This window comes from Nelumbo nucifera, chromosome 2 (assembly GCF_055504915.1).
Source record: "Nelumbo nucifera cultivar China Antique chromosome 2, China Antique-T2T, whole genome shotgun sequence".
In the NCBI taxonomy this organism is placed as follows: Eukaryota; Viridiplantae; Streptophyta; class Magnoliopsida; order Proteales; family Nelumbonaceae; genus Nelumbo; species Nelumbo nucifera.
The window spans coordinates 22,797,057-22,821,740 of NC_142650.1; the positions used below are offsets into that span (position 1 = coordinate 22,797,057).

At 35.2% G+C, this 24,684-nt stretch overlaps 2 protein-coding genes across 7 annotated transcripts; one reads left to right on the top strand and one right to left on the bottom strand.

Moving 5' to 3' along the window:
- Positions 1-9,450: 9,450 nt before the first annotated feature.
- LOC104595215 (protein ALTERED PHOSPHATE STARVATION RESPONSE 1-like) lies at positions 9,451-17,780 on the top strand. Of its 2 annotated transcripts, XM_088898786.1 has the most exons (5): positions 9,451-10,788; positions 11,676-11,851; positions 13,636-13,859; positions 16,703-17,502; positions 17,625-17,780. In XM_088898786.1, exons 1-4 carry the CDS (start codon positions 9,849-9,851, stop codon positions 17,493-17,495), a joined length of 2,133 nt encoding a protein of 710 aa, XP_088754912.1. In that variant the 5' UTR covers positions 9,451-9,848; the 3' UTR covers positions 17,496-17,502; positions 17,625-17,780. The 2 variants fall into 2 exon arrangements, with proteins under 2 accessions (XP_088754912.1, XP_010254134.1); XM_010255832.3 differs by having other exon boundaries at positions 9,452-10,788; positions 16,703-17,780.
- Positions 17,781-19,000: 1,220 nt separating this feature from the next.
- On the bottom strand, positions 19,001-24,096 carry LOC104595216 (ras-related protein RHN1-like). 5 transcript variants are annotated; one of them, XM_010255834.3, is made up of 8 exons: positions 23,831-24,092; positions 22,865-22,942; positions 22,597-22,764; positions 21,526-21,574; positions 20,681-20,754; positions 20,089-20,182; positions 19,389-19,519; positions 19,001-19,246 (listed from the first exon to the last, which is right to left on the bottom strand). In XM_010255834.3, the coding sequence occupies exons 1-7, from the start codon at positions 23,990-23,992 to the stop codon at positions 19,419-19,421; spliced, it is 726 nt and encodes a 241-aa protein (XP_010254136.1). In that variant the 5' UTR covers positions 23,993-24,092; the 3' UTR covers positions 19,001-19,246; positions 19,389-19,418. The 5 variants fall into 5 exon arrangements, with proteins under 5 accessions (XP_010254136.1, XP_010254135.1, XP_010254137.1 ...); XM_010255833.3 differs by having other exon boundaries at positions 19,385-19,519; positions 23,831-24,087; XM_010255835.3 differs by having other exon boundaries at positions 19,385-19,519; positions 23,835-24,001.
- Between the last annotated feature and the right edge of the window lie 588 nt (positions 24,097-24,684).

Sequence of the window (24,684 nt, forward strand, 5' to 3'; positions counted from 1 at the left end):
AAATATATAATTTAAAGGGAAAATTATAGTCAAAGTCGGTTGTACATTTAAAACCAACAAAACTTTGACAATCAGTTCTACATTTTAAATTATAAAAACCTCCGCCATGTCATCAAAGGCTTATGTGGCTATTGCCAACATGGGACTCTTAGTCCATGTTGGATACAACAAAAAACTTATACCGAAAATAGATTTTCAGTTTCTCTTCCACTTCCTCTATCTCTCTCCCTTCTCTCTCACTCTCATAGTCAACTCTTGATTTCCCACTCCCTGTCTCTCCCACTCTTTCAGCTTCGATCTATAGCCAAATCAAAACCTCTATCTCCTCCTCCCCCCCCCCCCCCCCCCCTCTCTCTCTCTCTCTATTGTTCTCCCTCAATCTTTTTCATTCTTCTCCCTCACTCTCCCTTTCGGTCAATATCTCCTTCTCCCTCAATCTCTATTGTTCTCCAATTGGTGTAAATTTCATAGCCAAAAGATTCATTTAAATTTTTATCAAATTGGTGTAATAATTTTTGAACCATACCAAGTTGGTCTCATGTTCTTTTTATATGATTTGATTAATACCATATAAGTGTGTAAGAAAAAAAAAACAAGAGGAGTGGGAGAAAAACGGGGGGAGAATGATAAAATTAAAAGAAAATGAGAGATCAACCAAGAAAGAGAATATGAGAGATTGAGGGAGAACAATAGGTAGAGAGAGAGAGAATGAGAGAAATTGATATAGAGAACGTAAATATAAAAATCAAAAACCATATTTATTTACTTTCAAATCACGTAGTCGTTGAGTAGATAAAGATGACTATGAGTGAGAGAGTGTAAGGGGAGGGGGAGAGAGAGAGACTAAAACCCATTTTTTTACTTTCCAATCACTCAATATTAAAGGGCAATTTCAATATAAGCTTTTTGTTGTGTCCAACATGGATTTAGAGTCCCGTGTTGGCAACAACCACATAAACTTTCGATGACATGACAAGGGTTTTATAATTTGAAATGTAGAGCCGGTTGTCAGATTTTTGTTGGTTTATGGACCAACTTGTAGCCTAATTTTAAATGTACAGTCGGCTCCAATTATAATTTTCACTAATTTAAAACTAATACAAAAGCAAAGGTATTTTCTTATCTAGATGGTGGGTCAGTGATCGAACTTTTCAAAGAAACCCATGATGTCATAATTGAATAATAAATATTTAAGTTTATTTTTAATCATATTGTTACTTTTGTTCATTTTTAATTTCTATATTAACTATGATATATCTAAAATTCAAGTAATTAATATGAAGAAAATATTCTCACGTATAACACATATACTTAATAGTGGTTATAAGTTTTTGTACATGCAGAATTTTGGCCAGTTGAACCACTAGTTGGGGGCTGTCCACTGTTGGGCTTCAATGCTCAGCCCAAAGCCTCAGTCAACCTGCTTTCATTATTTAGTTTGGTGGGCCGAGTGAGTCCAATAATCCAACATTTACATGTTTTGTTATATACTATGCCCATAGAAAAGGAAAAGAAGACTGGGCACGAGTTGATTTAAAATTCGAATCACTATTTCTGTAGTTGAATTCAAATTCAAATATGGCCTGATTCAATTTGAATTCGCTCAATTCATAGGCCTATGTTCAAAAGAGTGTCCAAAGAAAAGTGTAGTGTGCCTGAGAATATTGGACACTGCTGTTAAAATGGTTGAAGCAGTGTTTGGGTACCAATGATAAAGCTCCACAAATTGGTATGTTGTTATTTTAGAAATCATTTTTCTTTTCTTTTTTCTATTTGGTACCATTGCTGTTGTTGCTGCTGCATATATAGTCATTTTTCATTGTCATGTCAGAGCAACAGTAAAAAAGGAACGATAAAACACCAAAAATGGATTTCAGACCACAGATATTTTTGGTACTGTGTGAGTTAATTGAAAAAATGCTGTCATATAAGCGTTACATAGGTGTTGGCGTTTATTGTGCGTGGTTTAACATTTATCAAATAAACACTAAAAAACATAAATGTTTGGATTTATGTGCACGAGACATTTGGGGAAATGTCAAATTCTTGTTTTCACGATGTTTTTTGTGTGGTGTTAATCTAAGGTAGAAAGTAAGAAACATTAAACCAAACAACAAAAGCAAGAAATGTTTAAAGTAGAATTATTCGAATAAACGTTTAAAGCAATAAATATCCTATTTATAAATGCCCATGAAATGAAATAAATACATCTTTCCAAATTTTCAAAGCATGGTCTAAGAAAACGTTTTTCAAAAAAGCGTATAATTAAACACCAAACATCTGAAAAATAGATTTAAGGTGGCATATTTTTCGAAAAAAAAAACCCAATATTGATTCCAAACACCAATTAAGCGAAAGATTGAACAGTTGTGGAACTCATGTATTTATGACTAGTTGGGGGGTGCTATCATTGGTTCCACTGTTTTCAAAACCGGTCAGACCGGAAAAACTGAGAACTGGTCACCTGATCGGTTCTGTTTTCCTCCAAAACCATTGATTTTGTCAGCAAACCGCTGAACCAGTCGATTAACCATTCGGGGGGGGGGTAGCCCATCCCTCAACCCATAACCCCTTAACCTAGGTGCAGACGGGATTTGATCGTAAGTCTTTGCTATAATCAGTAACAGACCTTACCAACCAGCTAGATGGCACTATATAAACAAAAATAAGGAAAGAAACGGTAGTATGATTGCAAGAAACATCAAATGGCAGCTTTCAAATAAACCAAGGTATTCAAAGTATGCATATTTTTAATAAATATTCCCTACTATGCTTACTTGTTACTGATGTGGAGCTTTTATAAAAATAAAGGTCCATGGTATCAAACACCTATGAATGATAATTGTCTTACGATATGCTTAACAACATGATGTTTACATTAGTGAAAATAAGGCTTTGTTTGGTTTAATAGAAAATAAGAGAGAAACAAAAAAAATGAAGGGAAAATTGTTAATGAATTTTGCCAAAGTTTTCAAGTGACTTTCTCAACTTTCTGTGTCTCTTCTTATCTTCCATCAAATAAAAAATGGTATAAGTTGGTGCTTGGAAGGCTTTTTTCGCAATTTCACTCTCAAGGACTTAAAACTGGTCCTGCTATATCAGCATAGCTCTCCTTTCAGGAACCTCTCATTCTAATTTTTTAATTATTTGATTTTTTTCAATTTTTTAATCCAGATAATTATCCCACAACCAATCAGTCTTTTATGAAATAAAGTGGAGCCAGAGACGTTTGGACTTGCCAAGCGTCCCCCGCCCATGTATGCCATTAATTCCACCTACAACGCTACAATACTTTATTTAAATTTTCATATCGGAGTCCTATTTGAATTTCAATTTGGTCAAAAATCCATTAATTTTTGGCAGCCTTTTCCCCATGAATCTCCTTAATTTGGGCTATAATAGGCAAACCACAAAAATTCCAGGAATTTCTGCGATCTTCGTCATTAATCCCATTAAATTAAGCCCTCTATAAACCACAACACACTAAACTAATACTATAATACTCTATTGGTAAGGATGGAATCCTCCTCAGTGCTACCTGATCCTTAGCATTCAATATGTTGCACACAAACATTCCTAACAAGTCTTGTTTCCATACGAATTTGGATGCTAAGATTCAGATTCGTTCTATTGGAAAGGATGGAATTTGCACACAAACATTCCTAATGAGTTAAAACAAGGTTCACTGAAAGGGAGGTGATGATGCGCAATTTGAAAGTTTCTAGCTGAAAGATGATCTGGACCTTAGTCGTGTAGTGAATTGGACCAAGCTGCAAGACAAAGGATTAGAGAACCCGGGGTGGCTAACCCAGCAAGGTCGCTTAGATACTTAAGTCAGTACTGGGTTGTGTGAGCTAAAAGTTTGTATGCTAGTAAGCTAGTGAGCAAATAATCGCGCGTACCCTATGTCATTGGGGTTGGTGCCTTTATATAGGCATTGTTTGGCGTAGGCTTCACGCACCGCATCTGAGATTTCCGAGAGGTCGTGCCTTATCAGTCCGAAATCCTTGGAGGTAACTGCTATGCACGTTGACCATCCTCCAGAACATTTGGTACGCGAGCCAACTTCAGAGAAACCTGGGAGTGTCGGGGTATGCATGTCGAATTTGTCGGCGAGCACATCTCGCAGGTCACCACCTGGTCCTCAGTTAGGTCGGCAAGCCCTCGAGAGAGGTAGTGCCTCTCGTCGAGGTCACTTCGGCCGGTGACGAGGTGTTGCAAGCCGACCTAAGTTGTGGTCGAGGTCGCCAGGTCAGCGATAAAGCTAGGTTGCCAGGTTGGGGCGAAGACGAACTACGATCTAGGACTCCAAATCATCGCTTAGGTGGCATCTGGGTGTCATCCAGCTGTTTCGGGATGCCATGTGTCATGAGGTTATTGGAGGGCCAAATCCGCCCTCATCAGAAAGCATGCTTTTTGGTAATAAAAATTGAAAACAAATAATCGGATCCTCATAGAACCCATTTTAACGATCGAGCAAAGAAGATGACGAAAACAGGTTTTTCGCGACCTGTTTTCGATAGTATACCAAATTTATCCAAACCCAAATCGTGTTTCGGACGATTCGCACCAACAGTGAATCATAGGTTGTATAAAATCAGTAACAATAATCAATTAATCAATAATAATAGAATTAACAGTCATTAATAAACGTTATTATCAGAAAAATACAAAAGTCAATTGTAGGTCTGTAGTTAACAGTAATTATTTTAAAATTACAATTAAATAATTACATATTTTTAATAATTAACAGTATTTTAATAAATATTGTATTTACTAATTAACAGTATTTATTAAATAACAGTAATTTAATCATTACGATATTATTCATAATTAAAGTATTTTCCATAATTTTTAATAATCTACATAATTACCAAAAATACAGTATTTATTAATTAATAGTATTTAATTAAATTAACAATATATTCATAAAACGGTATTTTGTTAATTACAGTATTTATTTAAAAACAATGTATTTATATTATTTTTTAAAAATGTATTTACAACAACCAAGAAAATTAACAGTAATTATTTTTTAAAATTACATTTAATGACATTTAAATAATTACAGTATTTTAATAATGTCGTATTTATTAATTACAAGTATTAATAATTACAGTATTTATTAAAAATAATGTCTTTATTAATTGACAGTAATTTAATGATTACAATGTTTAAAAATTATAGTATTTGTCATAATTTTTAATAATTACAGTATTTAATTAAATTTACAGTATTTTCAATAAATTAAATAACAGTATTTTCAATAAAAATAATGTATTTATTAAATAACAGTATTTTCAAAAAAATAGCCAAAAACAAAGTAACAAAAATAAACTGTAATTAACAGTAATTATTAAAAAATTAACAGTAACTATTTTTTGTAATTAACATTATTTTTTATAATGTTTATTAATTAACATTAGTGTAGAAAATACAATATTTATTAATTAATAGTATTGAATACAGTATTTAATTTACACTATTTAATTATAATTATAAGTAATTATCAGAAAATTAATAGTAATTATTTTGTATAATTAACGGTAATAATTTATATAATTAACAAAAATCAGCACACGGTAATTTTATAATTAACAGTACTTATTAAAAATTACAGTATTTATTAATTAACAGTATTTTCGATAAATACAGTACTTAGTTAATTAATAGTATTTATTAATTAATATTAAATACAGTATTTAGTTATAATTAATGAACAGTATTTATTACTTAACAGTATTTAATTATAATTATCAGTAGTTATCAGAAAATTACATAGTAATTAGCCGTATTTATTAATTAGAAGTATTAGTAATTACAATAGTTATTATAGTAATTATTTTATAATTAAAAAAATCAACATATGGTTGTTTTATAATTAACAATAATTATTTTAAAAAAAATACATTTAATTACATCATATGTTATTTTATAAGTAACAGGAATTATTTTTAAAAAATTACATTTAATTATATTTATATAATTATAGTATTTTTAATAATTAGGTATGGCAATTCATACTTTGATATAGTAACAAGTGAATGCAACATTTAAACTAGGGATGGCAATTTCTACCATACTCGGTGGGTACCCATCCCTACCCTCCCGAACGACAACAATGGGACAAGCTTTTTTGCTTGAAGAATGGGTTTTGAGGTTTTACAACCCATAGGGGTATGGGTTAGTTTAATTAATAGAAATTTTCATAATTACAATAGTTTTAATAATTAACAGTATTAATTAATTAATATTATTAATTACAACATTAATAATTAATAAAAAGTAATAATTGTTTATAACTTAAGCAACTATTAGATCTATAAATTTGCAAATTAAAGCAACTATTTTCTTTTGAATTAGGTCTAGCTGAGATATGCATCATGCCCACACATTTATCACGGATAATTAGATTCGAAGTCTAATTGAGTATCAAACTTTTGGAGTCCAATGATGACTTTAGCAGATCGGGCCCAAGCTAAATAACCCCTAATAAGCTCAACTTGGAAGTTATATGCATATATGGTAAATATTATTATATAATATTTAAATAACAAATTTTGTATTAATATATATACAAATATTATATTTTTTATACTAGACAAAAATTAAATAAAAATTAATTTGTAAAAAATCATAGTTTTATAATTAACATGGGCCTCTTAATCAACATAAAATATGCAAGCCCAAGCCCAGCCCTTATATAAAGCATGAAGCTCAAGCCCGAGCCCAAGCCCGAAGCCTAATCTATACACAAAATGTCTTATTTTCAGTATACTTTTATAAACTAATATTATATTAATTTAGTAATAATTTAATAAATTAATAAAGTAATTTATATTTTCTAATAGTAAATTGATATTTATTAATAATTTAAGAAGCATATATATATATATATATATTTATATTTATTATATATAACATAAGTACTTTTTTTATATATGTAATAGTATCAGGCTGGGCTTATTTGAGAAAGCTCGAGCTTGAGCCCATGAGCCTGAAATCTTATCCAAGCTTGGAAAATAACAAGTTAGGTCAGGTCGAGCCGTTGGGTTACCAGGCCCATGAATATGTATAATTGTATATATAAACAATTATATACATCAAAAATCATATGAAATAAAAATTTAAACATTTTTTTCTATTTTTTTTAAATGGACCTCTCATAGCTTGGTTTGATCTGTGGCCTGGCTTGGCCTAAGGCTTAGCACATGGACCAGCCCAGCCCACGGTATGGCACAGGCCCGTGTGAGCTCGGGCCATTGGCCGTGCCGAACCGACCCCCCAAATTATCCTAGGGGGGGAGGCACGACCTAGGACGCCCCATGGGCCGGCACGACACAACATGCGAGTTGTGCCATGCCGGCGCAGCACGACCCGATTTACACCTTTACTTGAACCCGCCCAATACTGGGGACATGGCGAGGAAATTCGGGGATTCCCCATCCTTGACGAGGAGTGGGGTGCCTTGCCTTTAAACTCGCTCGACATTAGGGAGTGGTTGCCTTGCCCTGAACCTGCCTGACACACGAGGACAAGGCAGGAATGGAGTAGAATGTCTTGACTATGAGGTAGGGATAGGGATGGGGTATCCCGCCCTGAACCCACTCCGTTGTCATTCCTATATAATTGTTAATTATTAGTGAAATTAATAAAAGATGTTAACTTTTGTAATTATTTTTATTTTTTTAAAGTTAATTGGAATCTCATTTTAAAAATAATAACAATTATTAAAGTTACTACAAATTATTAATAAAACTAAATTTAATAAAAATATTTATTCATATTAAATTAACAATGATTATTTTCTATAAATCAACATTAAATGGAAAATACAATTATTAAAATTATAGACATTAACAATAACTTTGAATACTTTTAGTCAATTAACATCAAATTTTGATTATTAATTTAGTATTAATTAATAGTAAATAAAATTATTAAATCTTTTAGATTTCCCATGCATCGCACGGGTCCCCGCATAAATAACAATTAGATAAATGAGAAAGATTCACTTTTTTCAGGTATCAGAATGAAATATCAAAGCAAGACATTAGAGAAGTCTTCAATTGGAGCTTCCTATTTTTAGTATTTTTGGACTTCAACTTCTCCTAGGTTATGGCTTTAAAAGAGCATCTCACCAAAAGATCTTTCTCATGCTTTATTGGCTTTCTAAAGCCCAGCCACAACCAAACCAAAGAAAGCCTAAGATTTTCATGCTTCTAGATTTTAAAAACTAGGGGAATTGCTAGTTTGGAATCATTTTTTTTTATTGCCTGTTTGGCTTGAAGGAAAAGGTAGAAACATTTTTTTTAGAGAAAAAGAAAACACTTTAACACTACCTCCTGATTGCTGAACGCTTCTTTTGTTTCGTTTTAAACTGTGGGGCCTAATATTCTTGAAGTCAACGACAATGAAAAAACAAGGGTTTGATTTGGAGAGAACCCCTTCAAATGTTACAAAGCCTATGCTAACAATTATGTAATCCAAACAGCTCCTGTCTTTTTTATTCTAGTAATGTGCTAACCACTTAATCATTTAGACAGGAACACATATTTCTTTCAAAATTGATTGCTTACATTTTACATGCAGAGTGAAAGAGATGTTGGTTTGGAATGTTGTATCAATTATCACCCACATCTTTTCTTCTGGCTACATGCTGTTAGCCGTGTCCAGTCCACGCATCCCACACTTGGTGGGCCGGCCCAAAAAGCCACTGCCAGTCTTGTGGGCTTCAGAACAATACACCGCCACACTTTAGAATTTTGATCAATATCACTAATAGGGAAATAGGCTTATAGTGTCGCTATAAAACAAAGGACCGATAGTGGGCCCACAAGCTTTCTTAGATAAGGAAAGAAAAAAGATCGTTTGCTGGCTTCCTTCTATTGGACTCTCGGTCATTAAAATCTCATTAATACTATTCTGTCGTGGGCCAGAGGGCCCAACAAGTTTTCAAGAGAGTTATGCTAGGCCGTTCTCATCTTAACTGCGATGCGATATGCCTTCTTTTGTGTTGCCTCGTTTTTAATGAAAGATAGATCAGAGGTTCAGAGATCACCATCGTATGGGTCCGCTACGACAAAGAGAAATATTACCTTTAAGATCTGTTTGATCTAATCATCTAGGCTTCTTATCTAACGGAGGACAGTCTACTACATCATCTCATGGTAACATAGCTGTCTGCACTCTGCAGCTCAGCTGTCATGATACCGGGTTTTAGTAGCGTAGTGGGCGTCTGCGTGGCATTTGCCAAACAGCAGTGTGGACCCACCAATAAGATTTACTTGGACCCAGAATCGGTCCACCTGGGCGATTTTTATGGGTGGTTACGATGCCTGCTCTCGTCGTAGCTATAATGGAACGAGTTGTACATAGCATCTTCTTTTGTGAGTTGCTGAAGTTAGCAGCCAATCAGGTAGGAACCCCGAACCTGCTCGTTTCCTGCCGTCTTCATTTGTTTGTTTCTATCTTCTCCTCCGAAAGCTATGAACGTTGAATTTGAAACGTCTCTCTGCCTTCTTCGTCAAGTATTCTGGGGGCTCTCGTTTTTTATTTCAGAATATGAGAATTAAGATTTCAGAAGTTGGTTTGAATTGAAATCCCGGTTCTGATCGTCTGTTGCCTCATCGTTCTGGGCTGATAGCCGAAAATTTCGTCATCTCTGTTTTCCTCCTTTTCTTTTCTTCTTCGAATTGCAAACAGGGCAAGGTCACCCTTCTCTGTTCTTCTTCGGAATTCAATCCCTCCACCACCCTCCTCCTTTACCTCAGAAACCAAAAGCAAAATTAACTTCTTTAAATGCCCAAATCCTCCGAAGCTGAGAACCGGAAGCTACAGGACTAATTATGGGCTGCACGCAATCAAGAATCGAGACCGAAGAAGCTGTTATCCGATGCAAAGAGAGGAAACAGTTCATGAGAGAAGCTGTCTCCAAACGCAACGCCTTCGCTGCCGCTCATGTTGCCTACTCCGTGTCCCTTAAGAGCACCGGCGGCGCTCTCACTGACTACGCCCAGTGCCAAGTCCAAGATCCCCGACCCCATCAGCCCGTCATCCAACCTCCCATGGAAACTCTCCCTCCACCTCCCCCTCTCCCCGATTTCAATCCTCCGGCCCCTCTTCTGCGTGCTGCCACCATGCCTGAATTCTCTATTCCCAGGGTCGACCCCAAACCGGCCGACCCCATACAAGAAGAAGACGAAGCTGAAGTGGAAGAAGAGATCAACCTTATCCGTCGTGGCAGCCGCAGTGCCGCAAGAACTTCCGAAACGGCAGTCCCACCACGTCCACGGTCGCCGCCACCACCACCTCGATCGCCACCTCGCGCTCCACCGCCTGACAACTCTGTGCCAGCTCCACAAGAGTCCGAGAACTCCACCTGGGATTATTTCTTTTCGGTCGAAATTCCTGCACCGTCCTTGAGTGAAGTGGAGGAGATCAGTCCCGAGAAGAAGGAAGGTGACGGCGACGGGCATGATAATAGGTCTAGTAAGAAGGAAAATGTTGTTGCTGATGGTGACACTGAGAGTAAGGTTGAGCCTCAGACGCCGGAGAAGGTGATTGAGACGCCCGTGAAGCCAGAGAAGCAGCAAAAGCAGGTGGTTCGTTCGCATGCTGCATCTTCGGAGGCTAAGAAAGTAAGCAAGGTGCCAAATATGAATCTGTTTCAGATATTGTCCAAGATTGACGACCACTTCCTCAAGGCGTCGGAGAGTGCTAGGGAAGTGTCTACCATGTTGGAAGCCAATCGGTTCCATTACCACTCTAATTTTGCTGATAATCGAGGTATTTGGATTCAAATCATCTTTTCTTTTCCATAATAACTGCATTGAAGTTGTATTTATGTGTTGATCTACTTATATTGTGTGTTGCTATGTTTCTTCTCCTCTATGTTATGCATTCATGCTGTATTTCTATGATCTCTAAAATTAAAATTTCAGGACTTAGAGTCTTACATAGGTGAATCTCCAAGTTGGTTATGTATTTGAATTTCTGATATTTTCGCAATTGGTATAATGATTATTGAGAAAAGAGTATCAACTATCAAATGTAAGGAACGAGAATTATGAGAATGCAAAACAATTTTTAAGTGGAGAGACAAATGGAAATTTGCACTAACTTGTGGTTTAGGAAAAATATCTGGTTTACTTCATTCCTTGGTGGACAAGCAAGAGTGTTGGATTTGGACGTGGGTGTCTGTTGTGCAGTATGGACCCCCCACAAATGGAGTTATCCAAAAAGAAAAAGAAAATTAAGTGAAAGGAAAATAAAACACAACACCAAACAAAACTTGAACTGATTCTTTAGCCTTCTTTTTGTGGATAAACTGAGGTATTTGTATTGTATTATATGACAATAAAGGTGGGAGCCAGGGACTCTATCCCATATACAAGGCCTGCACAGTCCTTTTCATGCGACTCCTGTACAAGTATACAACATATACAAACTGTACACTTGTACATTATCTGTAAATGGAAAATAATGCTATATCAGTCATTACAAAAAATTTGGAAAAGGTAGATACTCAATGTCCATCACTACATCTTTTGATCTTTATTCCCAATGATTCTTTAGTCTTATATTGTTTTTCTTAAAATTTATTTACCAATGAGTGATATATATATGCTGTTAATTTTCTTCTTTATGTTTAATTACCTTGCTCCCATTTGCAGGACACATTGATCATTCTAAAAGGGTCATGCGTGCTATTACGTGGAATAGGTCCTTCAAAGGTTTGGCTAATGCTGATGATGAGAAAGATGAATTAGATTTTGATGATAATGAAACTCATGCATCTGTGTTGGATAAGTTGCTTGCATGGGAGAAGAAGCTTTATGATGAAGTAAAGGTTTGTTGTCACTTAATTTGGTTTTATCATCCCTTACTTTTCTACTTCTTTCAAGTTCTTTGCACAACTGTGTTAAGCATTGTGGGCCAGAGATCCCATTATTATCTAGGATTTTTTCATGTTAGGTTGCAATGGACCCTAAATTGATGTTGATCTTTCTGTTCTTTAAGGCTCAGTTTGGAAGGAGTACAAATGCAAATATGTAGAGTGCAAAACCTTAAATTTTGTATTATTTTGTACGTATTTGCACCAAGGTTCAAAATTTCGCAACGTATCGGACCGTATCAGCCAATACGTATCGTTCCAGTACAAGTCTGATACACAAAATGCATAGAAATTATCTGTAGTGTTCCTTTTCGTATGTATCGATCTGTATCGGACCGTTTCAGGCCCTGTATCGGTCGATACGGTTCTGAAACAGTCTGATATACAAGTCCCCTTCTCTCTCATTAATTTCATTAAATTATATTTAAGGCCGAATTACTTCTCATTAATTATATATTTACTCCTATATTTAAATGAATTTCTCTCTCATTAAGTAGTTAATTACTCCTATAATTAATGCATTATTTTAAATTTGAATTTCAGTTTTAGCGCCTAATTGGAACTCTCTTCTCATTAATTTTGTTAATTAATAACCCTCTTTCTCATTAAATTCGTTTTGTTAGTATAAAACTACAAATTAACAATACCAAGATTTGAACCCAATACATTAGGCTTTAAGAACTAGAGGTTCACCACTAAGCCACGCCCATTTGCTTACTATTTGGTTATGCATTTTTATTTTTAAGTAAATTTTCTCTTTTTCTTAGTGTATGCTTATCAATAAATGTTATAATTAATTATTAAAATTTATGTATTAATAAATATTAAGATAAATTTTTCTGATTGCTTTAAAACTAATGTATACCGATATACATTTTAGTTTTTTTTGTTGTTTCACGCTTTAGTTATTCCATCATTTGTCAATAGTTACTAAGTGTGTCTCAATATCTTGAATTTTATATAGACCATTAAATTACAGTTTTTTACTTTTAAATAACTTATTTACAATCATCTAAAACTTGTAACTATTGTTATTAATATATCTTTTAGGATTTATTTAAGATTTTTAGCATATTTATGCATATCTTGATTTTTCGTACGTATCCATGTATCCAAAGCGTATCCCGATACATCTCTTAAAATTATCTTTCCGATACACCTTACGTTTCCGATACTTTGAACCTTGATTTGCACTGTACATATTTGCATTTGTACTCTTTCCAAACTGAGCCTTAATGTTAGCTCTTTTCTTATTTCTCAGATAAGCAATACCATTTGTCATAAAATTTTCAATTAACATTTAACTGTTTTATGTTCCTTTGATCGCCTGTAAGTCTGAAGGCAACAGATGAAAGTAGAATTTCTTACAGATGTGTTTTATTGAAACTCAACTGTTTCATGAATTTACTAGAGTGGAAATTATGTTCGAGATTTTAGCATGATTACTTTTTTGTTGTGTAGGTTACAAGTGCTTATAGACCTTGTTTGGGCAAAGTATACAACTTACACCGTTAAAATAGATTTTTAATTTGTAAACTCAATATTTAGTCAATGTTCTGAGAAATTGGCCTATATTGATCTACTAAGGCTGTTGAATTCTTAACAAATAGTGCAAATCTGTATATAGTTCTTAACAAATGTGAAATTTCGGATATATGGAGTGTAAATCTTGTTTATAATTCTGCTTTTGATTTATTACAACATCCTGGCTCTTACTGGGTCGGGTTCATCCTTGACAGGCTGGTGAGCTTATGAAACTTGATTATCGGAAAAAAGTTGCTTTGCTGAACAAGCAAAAGAAACGTGGCACCAATCCTGAAACACTGGAGAAAGCAAAAGCAGCAGTAAGTCACTTGCATACAAGATACATTGTTGACATGCAGTCCTTGGATTCAACTGATGCAGAAATAAAACGTTTACGTGATGAACAGTTGTACCCAAAACTTGTTACTCTTGTTGATGGGTAAGTGGCCATGTAGTAAACTTGTAGAAAAATAGGTGAGTCTTTTCTTGTATTTTAGGCAACAACCTGATTTATAGTTCTCAGAATGGTTCGTTTCTGAAGTACGAAGTCTTTCTGTGATTTGCATATGGATGCTGATATTTTGTGCTTTTCTGGATGATTGCTGATAAACCTTTTCTTATTTCCTTATGTAAATATCAATTTTCTGCTTGTGAATACATCTTTTTTTTTTTTTTTTTGTACTGAGCATATCAAGGATCTCTACCTTATTTGAGTTTACTTGACAGCAGTTTAAGTATGCTCAATGTTCTCTCTCTCTCTCATAGTAACATATGAAGTGTATGTGTCGGAAGTTATATTCTTCTGCTTTCCTTTGAGAAATATGACCTTTCCATATAGAGAAGCTGTAAATTTACCTAGTACTATGAAACTTTGGGGGAATGGTCATAGGCATGTAACTTGAAACAAGCCAGAAAAGCTTTGAAGTGCATTTGATTGAACTTCCATTATTGAGTAACAAATGTTTTTCCTTAATTAATGCTTTCATTTCTTATTGAATTTAAACTTAATATATTTTCTTTCTGGTAATCCAGGAAACTTGGATGTAAAGTTAAAAAACATAGAAATATAAAAATGCACCCTTGATGTTTGGGATAAAGGAGTTTTTCTTTCATTTTTACTACACTAATAAAACCAGATTTTACTGTTGCTGATAAAAAAAATCTTTCAACAGACAGATGTTCCATAGAGAAAATAACCCAACAAATAATATTTAATCTCACCCCAATACCCTTTTGCTAAGAAGCTCGATACAGGGAAGAAACAAGATAGATATAGAGATTTCACTCTAGTAATCTCAACATTTCTCTAAACCAGGGATATGCATTTATTTTTGGTTCAAAAATTTCAACTGCTTCAAAGTAAAATGTTCTTTTCCAGTCAAATCTGAACTTACTGAATCTTTGTAGATAAATGCATCTCTACTCTCTAGGATTTCAAAAATTTAGAAAGAAGATCTCTACCCAACACAAAAAGTCTCCAAAAAATCCATTATAATAAAATAAAGCATGCTATTTCAATCTTCCATTTGACTACTGACTCTAACTCATTGATCCTTGGTATGAAAAAAAGATAGGGGAAAAAGCAAGAAAGGATAGTTGATCCTTGATCTAATACCATGTAATGAGTTAGGTAAGTAATATAGAAAAAAGAGAGAAAATAAAGAGAAGTTTGAGGTTGAAAAAAATAAAACTGAATTGTAGGCCAGTTACCCCATCATATCATCTCTTTGATAGGATACACAAAATACAGGCCTATGGCTAAGTGAATAAATTCAGTCATTCAACAATCTTGAATTCATGGAATCTGAAATACTTATTATTCTTGATCTATGCATTCTAACTCTTATATCAAGATTGCAATGTCTTGATCCATAATTCCGCTGTCATATGGCTTGATATTAGTTAGTTAATCTATTCGCTACCCTATTTTTGTTTCCTTTACTCACCCACTTAACCAATATTATTTCTCTCAGGGGAAGAAGCAAATTTCTCTCATGCCTAAACTCTTAGACCCTATGAAGACCTATACATAAGCAATCTGCAATCCTACCTAATGTAGTTATTCTCTTCTTTAGTTTATTTCACAATTACCAACTAGACCATTCTATCCTAAATCCTATTTTCCATCCTCCGAAACCTTATATGAATGTGTATTTATAAAATAGTATAAGAATTTATTTCAACCTATGCTACTTATGAAAAAAATTATTTCAATCTATGCCAGAAGAGTCACATCTATAACCATATATAAATATCACACCAAGCCATTCTTGTTATCAGGGCAGCACATTCTGCAGAGAGCCCACATATTTGTAGTGTTTTACACTGATTCATCATTGCAGAGTGCATGGTTTCATATAATTCCCACTTTTCAGTCATTTTTGAGTTTTGATCTGACCCAACTAAGGTGGTCAACCATGCTTATTTGCATCAAATTATCATCACCAACCTCTTCAACCACATTATCAAGTCTCAAGTGGTTTAAGTGAGAATGTTTTATAGAGTTATTCTGCTTCTCTGTCTATGTTGGCCTGACTGTGTTAAAGTTATTAATCATGGCTCTTTGCATCACATCCTCCTCCTTGGCTTCCATAACATAATGCAGTTTAACTGTGATTACATCTTTGATCACAGTAACTGTGCTTGGTGCAATGGTAAAATCTAGGGCTAACAAGCATGAAAACATAGGTAGTCTGAGAGCAGCCACTTTACGCAAGGAATGCCAAATGTTGGGTCTTCATCCAGAGACCTTCCAAGATCCCAGATACCTAGGACCATCATTGGGTAATGGCCCTTTTTTTTATGTTTTCTATTGTGTTGTTTTCTGCAGCTTTCAATTTGTCTGAAAATGCCTGTAGTGGCTCCTTTCTATTTGGTGGACAGTCTTGTATTCTTTTCATTATTAATTTCAATGTAGTATACATTGGAGTCACTTGAATTATGGCATTTAACTCCCTGTGTACTAGATTTTGTTGTCTTAGGGGTGACATGATAACAGCTGAAGTGGATGAACTAAAAATATTATTGCTTTGTCTTTTGGTGAATAAGCTTCTAAGGAGGTTGTGGTTTCCTTAATGGTTAAAGCTGAAATTGAGTAGATTATCATATCCTTGAATAATTTGTACTTTTAACTATTTTGTCCACTAAAAGACAACAAGAAATTGTTCAATTCAGCAACTTCAGCTGTTATATCAGATGGGCCCCCTAGAGGTCTGTTTTTCATTACTATTAAGAACTACATGATTGTAGATTCCAAAATTAATACTGATATTTGGATCACAGTATGGCCAAAATGTGGGAATTGATGCATGTACATCATAGAACACAGATGGAGATTGCCGTAGACCTCAAAAACCTGGACATATCCCAAGCTCCCAAGGAGACAAGCATACAGCACTCAGAATGTATTAAACAACTGTGGAATGTTGTCCAAGAGTGGAACACACAACTCCAGAAGCTAATGGCCAATCAAAAGGATTACATTCGAGCTCTCAACAATTGGTTGAAATTGAATCTCATCCCTATTGAGAGTAGTTTGAAGGAGAAGGTATCATCTCCACTCAAGGTTTCTAGACCCCCTATCCATCACCTTTTGCAAGCCTGGAATGAGCACCTTGAGAAGGTTACGGATGGTGTGGCCAGGTCTGCAATAACTGCATTTGCAGCTGGTATCGAGACAATCATATTACAGCAGGATGAAGAGATTAAACTGAAGGACAAATGTGAGGAGATCAGCAAGGAGCTTGCACGCAGAGAGAGGATTTTGGATGCGTCACGTCGTAAGTACTTGGAAAAAAGGACACCTCCTGATGAGATGGACCCAGATAATGTAGACAAGAATCCTTTGGAAGATAAGCAGTTAATGGTTGCCACCCTACGGAAGAGGTTGGAAGATGAGTTGGAACAATACCAGAAGCATTGTAGGCAAGTGAGGGAGAAGTCATTTGTTAATCTTAAGATGCACTTGCCTGAACTCTGTCGGGCCATGTCAGTTTTCTCTCTTGCCTGTACCAATATGTACAAGGACTTAAGGTCCAATGCACAGTCTCATACCCCCATAAAAAGCTTGCCTTAAGAATGTTGTAAGTCATGTATAGTCAATAGATCTGCAGGTTCTTACCGAGAATTCATTCTTTTCTTACAGTTTGTCAAGGACAGGAAGTAATTGACTTTTTCCTTATACATGTCATTTTTTCCCTTGTAGCTATTTTTGAACAGCTGAGGTACTTGTCAAGCATTCTGAGGACGTTGTACAGTAGAACCACATTGGAGAATACATTTTTTATACTAAACAATTGTCTCAATGACTTGAAGGGTATTTTCTGATTACCCAAAATAATATACTGAGGGGTGTTTGGTATTTTCTGATGCTTAGGGTGGATGGTAGTCTTGATAACATGAGAGGTGTTTGGTATAGTGCTGTAGCATTTTGGGTTGGTCAATACAAGTTTGTGAGAAATATGTATTGCCACATCATGAGCCTCATTTCACTTAGAAAAATTTACATATGTGAGAAAAATCAAATTTGTTGTTTTGGGTAGAAATAGCAATTTATATTGATAAACCCAAAATGCAACAGCAACCCAATACCATTTACCAAACACCCCCATGATCTATGGGAAATGTCCTTTTCTTTTCTTTTTAGTTTTTATCCTCTAACTTTATTTTTAAAGAAAATGTTTGAGATATTCCGAAACAGATTTCAGGTCCTTTCATTTAGAGTCTTCAGACAAATCTGAGAAAGTCGTGCAAATTTCTCTATGAAGGGTGCCAATCTGAAAAAAACCAGATCATGACATCAATTGGGATTTACTCTTGTCTCTCAAACTCAAATGGTAATGGGTATTAGCCTTGGATTCTGGTTGGAAATTCTAACTCCTTTCAGGTTCTAATTGACCATTTTGTCTTTCAAACTTCAAACTAGTTGGCCAATATTGATTTCTGTCCATGGCGAGGCCACCAAATCTTCCCACCACCATGACACAGCTATGTATGCTTTGTGGGTTAATAGGGTTGACACAGCCTAGAAGCTATGTTTGGTGAAAATTCCAGAAATTCAGAATACACTTCAATTGAGCTAATAAATCGACTTTTGGTGAAGCTAGTCCCACTAGCTTCTTCAATGCAATTCAATCAAACCGAAGCCTTCCCAAACAGGCTCTTAACAGGACAGAGGCTGCGTGTTCTATAAATGAGCTAGCTCAAGGATTCCAAGACATTTTCACATCCACAAGTCATCTGACTTTGGTCCTATAAAATTCCTTTTTCTCCAAAATGGGAAATGGTTCTGTATTACATAATTTTCCTGTATAAATTCTGAGAACGCTCTCAATGCAGCTATTGGAGGCAAGATACATTTTCTTCATTCATAAAGATGACCGAGTTAAGCAGGCATTGCATGACTTAGAAATTCATGGTTTTAAAACACTTCTGAAGGATCTGTCGAAGTACATGACTGACCATCAAGCTTTACCAGGAGTTGATTATGTTGGTGCTTTTTATTGAACTATTTGGAATTCCTTATCACAGAACCACTATTATACCAACTTAACTATATTGCTGGTAAGTTGAAATAGAAACTTTTGTTGACAACTAAGGTCTGCTTCATTGGTTAGAATATATCCCATTAATTGTAGAAAATTCATTTTATTCTTTTTGGCTCCCATGCTCCTCCTTTCACTTACACGAGCACAGTAAACAGTTCAAAGGAGACAGCAAAGCCGTTAAAAGGAATCTTGTAATGTCCAGACTGCAAGTATTTACAAGACATGGTTTAAGTGCTGGGTAAAAGTGTCAATAAATTTATCATCCACACTGGAGAATCACCTGGTAAAATGAACAGTAAAATTAGCAATTGATTTTTAAATAAGAAAAAGAAAACCAGCATTGGCAATAGAAACATGCATTGACTCCAACAGACTTATCATTCCATGAAGTAAAAGAAGAATTGAGATAGCTGCGCACCCACAGTGAAGATCTTGGCCAGGTGGCTATGTTATTATGCTGAGCAACAAAACCGTCTTCTCCCCCTTCCCCGTGCTTCATCATGTAGATTCATTCCTTTGGGGCGTGTAGGGCAGGCCTTTGCCAATAGCTTTGCTGTAAAAGGCCTTTAATCTTGTAACATAACTAGAACAAAAGTTTATTACGAAAACAAAATAGAAGGGGCAAATGGAAATCTAGAATCCAGGCTGAAAATGTCATACAACAACATATCTGCACCACAAGACCTAGTAGCAAGCTAAGAACATTCCTGCAAACTGTAAAATATAATGCTCTTGGTCAAGGTTGACCAAAATATCAGGGGACTTTAACCAACATGAAGCCATTCAATTTCCATCAGAACCAACTGAGAAAAGACTCGAAGCAACTATGGAAAAAAATGTTATCCCATGATGACAATGTTTGGATAAGAATAATATTCACCATATGGATTTACTTTGGCCATCCACTTCCCCTTCTGACCATCCAGAAGAATGAAAGAAATAGGACAGTCAGCCATCAATTGGGCTGTTATTTTGGATTAGATCTCCTAGATCAGAAGTATGACATAATTGGTGAATTTACTAACTTGAATGGGTGTTTTGTATTTCCTGCAATTATAATGATTCCTACAGCCGGGGTGCAAGGGAACATAGCTATCCACAGAGAAATAAATGAAAATTTACCTATTTCATAGAACAACTCGTTAACATTTTGTGAAGTTTTTGCTGAAGTTTCTATGAAAAATAGCCCATTTTCTTGGGCGTATTGCTCACCTTCCTGCAATAATATAGAGAGATCCAATAACTATACTTGATAAGAAACAATTAGAAAAGCCAGTAATTTACAATTTTAATCACTCTGAAAGAATAAGATTGACAAGCAAATGAGGTGTTTCTGATGCTAAGAAAATTTGATGGTATAGCAGCAGTGATGACAGATGGTATAACATAATGACCCACAGAAATAATATAGAAGCTGAAGGAAGGATTTGATCCCTCTGCTATAACCAGCCAGAGATCTTATCAACAGGCTAGCTGGATAAAATGAATTGTAGCAATACATTTGGCTTGAGAAAATGGGGACTGAAACTAGGTTCTAAGTCCAGGTCTATGGCATCAACTAAATGCCTGTATTGGATTTGAAACAAAGAAATCTTGCTTCCTAGACTAAAATCATTATCATTGAATCATTCCATAAACAAGTAAATTGTTAAAAAGTTAATAACGTTGAGCAACAAAATGGAAATCAGAAGACCATGAAGGATTTTGCACATACCTCATTAGCCACCTTTCTCTTATCTTCCAAGTCGGCCTTGTTTGCCACTAACATCATTACCAAATTTGGATTCCCTAAAATAATTTAACATGCAAAATCAATTATATTCAATTATTGAGATACCAACTTTATCCCTCAATCTAGATAAACCAGGAGAGCTAATCTCCATATGCATGAGGGTTTGGCATTAGTGCTGGCTGCCAACCCGACACAACACTCCTTTATCTGGGCTTGGGACCAGCAGCTTAAGACAAGCTCACACTGGCAGAGTTAGGAGTGCTAATCTGGTATCTTAAAATTTATTATAAAAGTTTCTTACTCTAATGCTGTCATGTCATTGATTCTGAAGAGATTTAAATCTCCAAATCATTGAAAAAGTTCAACATAGGACAAGGAACAGAAAATGAATAAGAGAAAGAGGAGAATAGATCTTCTACAGAAAATTATGATACAAGAGCAAAGTTCAACTGATCTGTTTTGGCCTTTTAAGTTCATTTAATCAAATCAGGTAAGAAAACTTAACATTTAGCCAAATAAGTAACAATTTCTAGTTATAGTAAGTATAAATTTAATAATGACATGGTTTGGTGCTATGATCAAGTCACCCAACAGAAAAAGCTATAATCCTAGGGGAAATGAAAGGGAAATGGCTGGACAAGAGAAGAGAATATCCAAATTTAATCTCACGATGTACTTCCAAAGAAAAGTTAAAACTTCCATGCTATTTTTTCTTCTTAATCTAAACTATATGAACCATAAGAGAGGATATATTTAAATGGTTTAAGCATACAAGGCACATGAAACTGAGTGGAATCCAAAATTAATCTATCGTTTCAATAAGTCACCTTGTCTTTGCAGTTCTTGAACCCATTTCTTGGCCCGAATAAATGAGTCCTGAGGCCAAAACACCACACATTTTATTAGTCAAATCAATTCTTAGAAAAAGATGAATATATAGATGGAAGAAAAAAAATCAGACAATGAATTGCATTTTCAAATGAGCATGAAAGATCATGGCAACTAATTACAGCCCATAAACATAATAAACACTTCCAAGCATAGCTAACTTTAGAAAACCTAGGAGGCAAAGGTGAGCAATTGCACACACAGACATAGATGACTGTACATACACAGTGCTGCTACTTGTCAAGGATTCATGAATGGAAGGGATTAAAGGGAAGAAGACCATGCCACAAGTACATGCATTATAATAAATTAAAACATCATTATATTACCTAACTGCACATGCACACCAGGAATACCACAAAGAATATTGAAAGAAAAAAAAAGAATTCCATCAATCTTTAGAATTTTATTTTCTCCTTCATTACAAGTGCAGTCAACAAAATTCTGAGGAAAACATTAGAGTTTTGTAGAGAACATTGATGTGGGCCCCACATATGTGGTCCCACTCTGTCCGTAGGGTAGAATGTATCTAGTCACAGCTGTGGTCAATGGTCAATTTGTTATTCTGTTATTCCTAGTTGCTATTTATTTTTCAGTTTTATATTGTTTGTTATGTGTTAGCAGTTATGATGTAAGCACCAAGGGCAGATATGTCCTTTCATGTAACTAGCATATCATATATATATTATATTAAAGTGGCGGCGGCAGAATACTGACATTCTGTTCTTCTCCTCAAAATTTGTGTTCTACTGCTCTCTCACCACTCTTTCTTCTACTTCTTCTTCACTTTCTCTTCTCATCGAATCTGAAACTTCTTAGTGATCAAGACTGATAGCAGTCTTGAACACCTACAAGTTTCATTAAACCTCCATGGGTAAAAGAAGTTACGCATTGACAATGTTTGCATTTAATAGAGCCAGAACTGCCTAGTTCATGGAACTATATATCCATATTTTTAAAACCGCCTAAACAAGCAATGACAGTCATTAGAAGATTAACAAATAGCTTACTGCACTTGATATGTCATACACCACAATAGCAGCTGCAGCACCACGGTAGTACATTGGGGCCAGGCTATGATATCGTTCTTGTCCTGCTGTATCCCATATGTCAAATTTCACAGTGGCTTCATTTAATGACAATATCTGAGTAAAGAAGGCTGCTCCTATAGTTGATTCCTGTATATTGTCAATTAGTGTCAAAAGTTCACCATAAGAAAAAGGAAAGACCAGGGAAAAGACGTAACGGAGTGAAAGATACAAGAAACCAAGAATAAACCTGGTAATCAAAAAACTGGCCCTTGACAAATCTTAATACCAAACTAGTCTTTCCAGTCCCCATGCCCCCAAGAAGAACCTGTAAAAAAATTATGAAAAAACTGATCACAGATGTAAAAAGTTTTGCAGTATGATTCATGTTTAGAGTCAAATCAATGTGAGCATAAAGAACGTGGTCAAGCCCCATTCTCCAGCATCCTATATTTCCGTATTTGGCACTGGCACAAAATTTTTGTGGCAACATTGAAACATTAACAGAAATAGGGCATTGAAGTTCCAAAGAAGTAATCTAAAGTAAAAATTAAAATGATTTGACCAATTTATTTAACCATTCCTCTTTTGTGTGGAGAAATCAGAATCCTTGGGACAATTTGCTAATTGCTAATGATTATTGAACAAGTTGTACATGAGGAGATGCAGAAACCGTCAAACTGCTACGGTTTCCCCAAAAGACAAGGACCATCTATCCAATTGTTATTGAAGAAAGCAAAGCACAAGTTAGCAAAAGCTGAACCTACTTAACAACCAATGGGTCAAATTAAATTGTTTCATTTCACGAGAAGTGCCAAGAATTCCGAAAAATAGGGTGAATTTCAATTACAGCTGCGCCACTACGTTCTATTGCCGTATTAATCTATAAGCAGCTTCTTCACATAGATATCGAATTTCTTAGCTTCTGCAAATAACAGGGTCATCCTAGAGAGCCGGTACTCCGGAAAATCTGAGAACCCGCCATTATAAAACTATTAATGCGTCTACAAGAATAACTTATGAGTCCACTGGGCAATTGGTACCACTCTATTTGCCTAAATAAATAAAAGAAAAGAAGCAAATATAGATAGAATTACAGAAACTTTGGTGGGTGGGAATAGTCATGATATATCTTGGAAACAACAAGAAACTAGCAAGGAGAAGAAGCTAATCAAGGTTAAAGAAGAGGAATACAATCCGGAAAGGGAAGACATACCCACCAGTTTGGCCTGGATATTCTTGTTGCCTGTCCTCGCCATTTGAATGGATCAGTAAGTAGTCGAGATCGATATTGAACTTCTGTATTGATCGGAGAGAGAGAGAGAGAGAAAGAAGAAAAGCTGTCGAACTTTATCTGGGTCTGGGAATACCTATTCATCGTCAAAGAAAAGACAAAAAAAAGAAAAAGAAAAAGAAAAATGCTAGAAGAGAGAATGGTAGGTTTTGAAATTTGAAGACTGGTAGTTGGCTGGTCATGGCACCTGGTTTCGACATCCTCCTCGGTCCATGCTCCACACTGTATATATTCTTCATTTGAATTATCGCGCGAAGATCGAAAATTGAACGTTTACTAATTACTATGGCGGGTATTCTATGCGTAGCTGTTCTCATCAACCACATATAACCGTTAGGGGGATCCCCGGTCATCATTAACGGGTCTGGATTGGGGCCGGCCGGCCGGCCAACCCAATTATTTCATTCGAACTCATGCCACGTGGCACTGATTATATTGAAATATCACCATTGAATATGTTCAAATGTCACCTGACCTCCGTATATGTTGCCACGTAGGGGTGTCAATCACCGGTTTGCGCTAATCCAAAATAAATTGGTCACCTGTATATATTGCCACATAAGGGTGTCAACCGACAGGTTTGGGCTAATCCAAAATAAATTAGTCTGTATTCTTATTGATTTGAATTAGACTTAAACTAAATTTTTGATAATTTGATCATGATGGCAAATCCTTGTCCAATTTGAAATCAATCAAAACTGAAAACAACATAAAATTACTTTTATGAAAGTAATTTTACAAAAGCACTTTTATAAAAACATTTTTATAAAATCACT

What these genes read in the sequence shown, in the direction of transcription:
- LOC104595215 (XM_088898786.1), top strand. Translation starts at nt 9,849, where the DNA reads ATGGGCTGCACGCAATCAAGAATCGAGACCGAAGAAGCTGTTATCCGA. An exon ending in TAATTTTGCTGATAATCGAG is followed by an intron (nt 10,789 to 11,675) that starts GTATTTGGATTC and finishes TCCCATTTGCAG; the next exon opens with GACACATTGATCATTCTAAA. An exon ending in CTTGTTACTCTTGTTGATGG is followed by an intron (nt 13,860 to 16,702) that starts GTAAGTGGCCAT and finishes TTTGGATCACAG; the next exon opens with TATGGCCAAAATGTGGGAAT.
- LOC104595216 (XM_088898787.1), bottom strand. Translation starts at nt 23,992, where the DNA reads ATGAATAGGTATTCCCAGACCCAGATAAAGTTCGACAGCTTTTCTTCT. An exon ending in TATCCAGGCCAAACTGGTGG is followed by an intron (nt 22,943 to 23,830) that starts GTATGTCTTCCC and finishes ATTTTTTTACAG; the next exon opens with GTTCTTCTTGGGGGCATGGG. An exon ending in AGAGAAAGGTGGCTAATGAG is followed by an intron (nt 20,183 to 20,680) that starts GTATGTGCAAAA and finishes ATATTATTGCAG; the next exon opens with GAAGGTGAGCAATACGCCCA.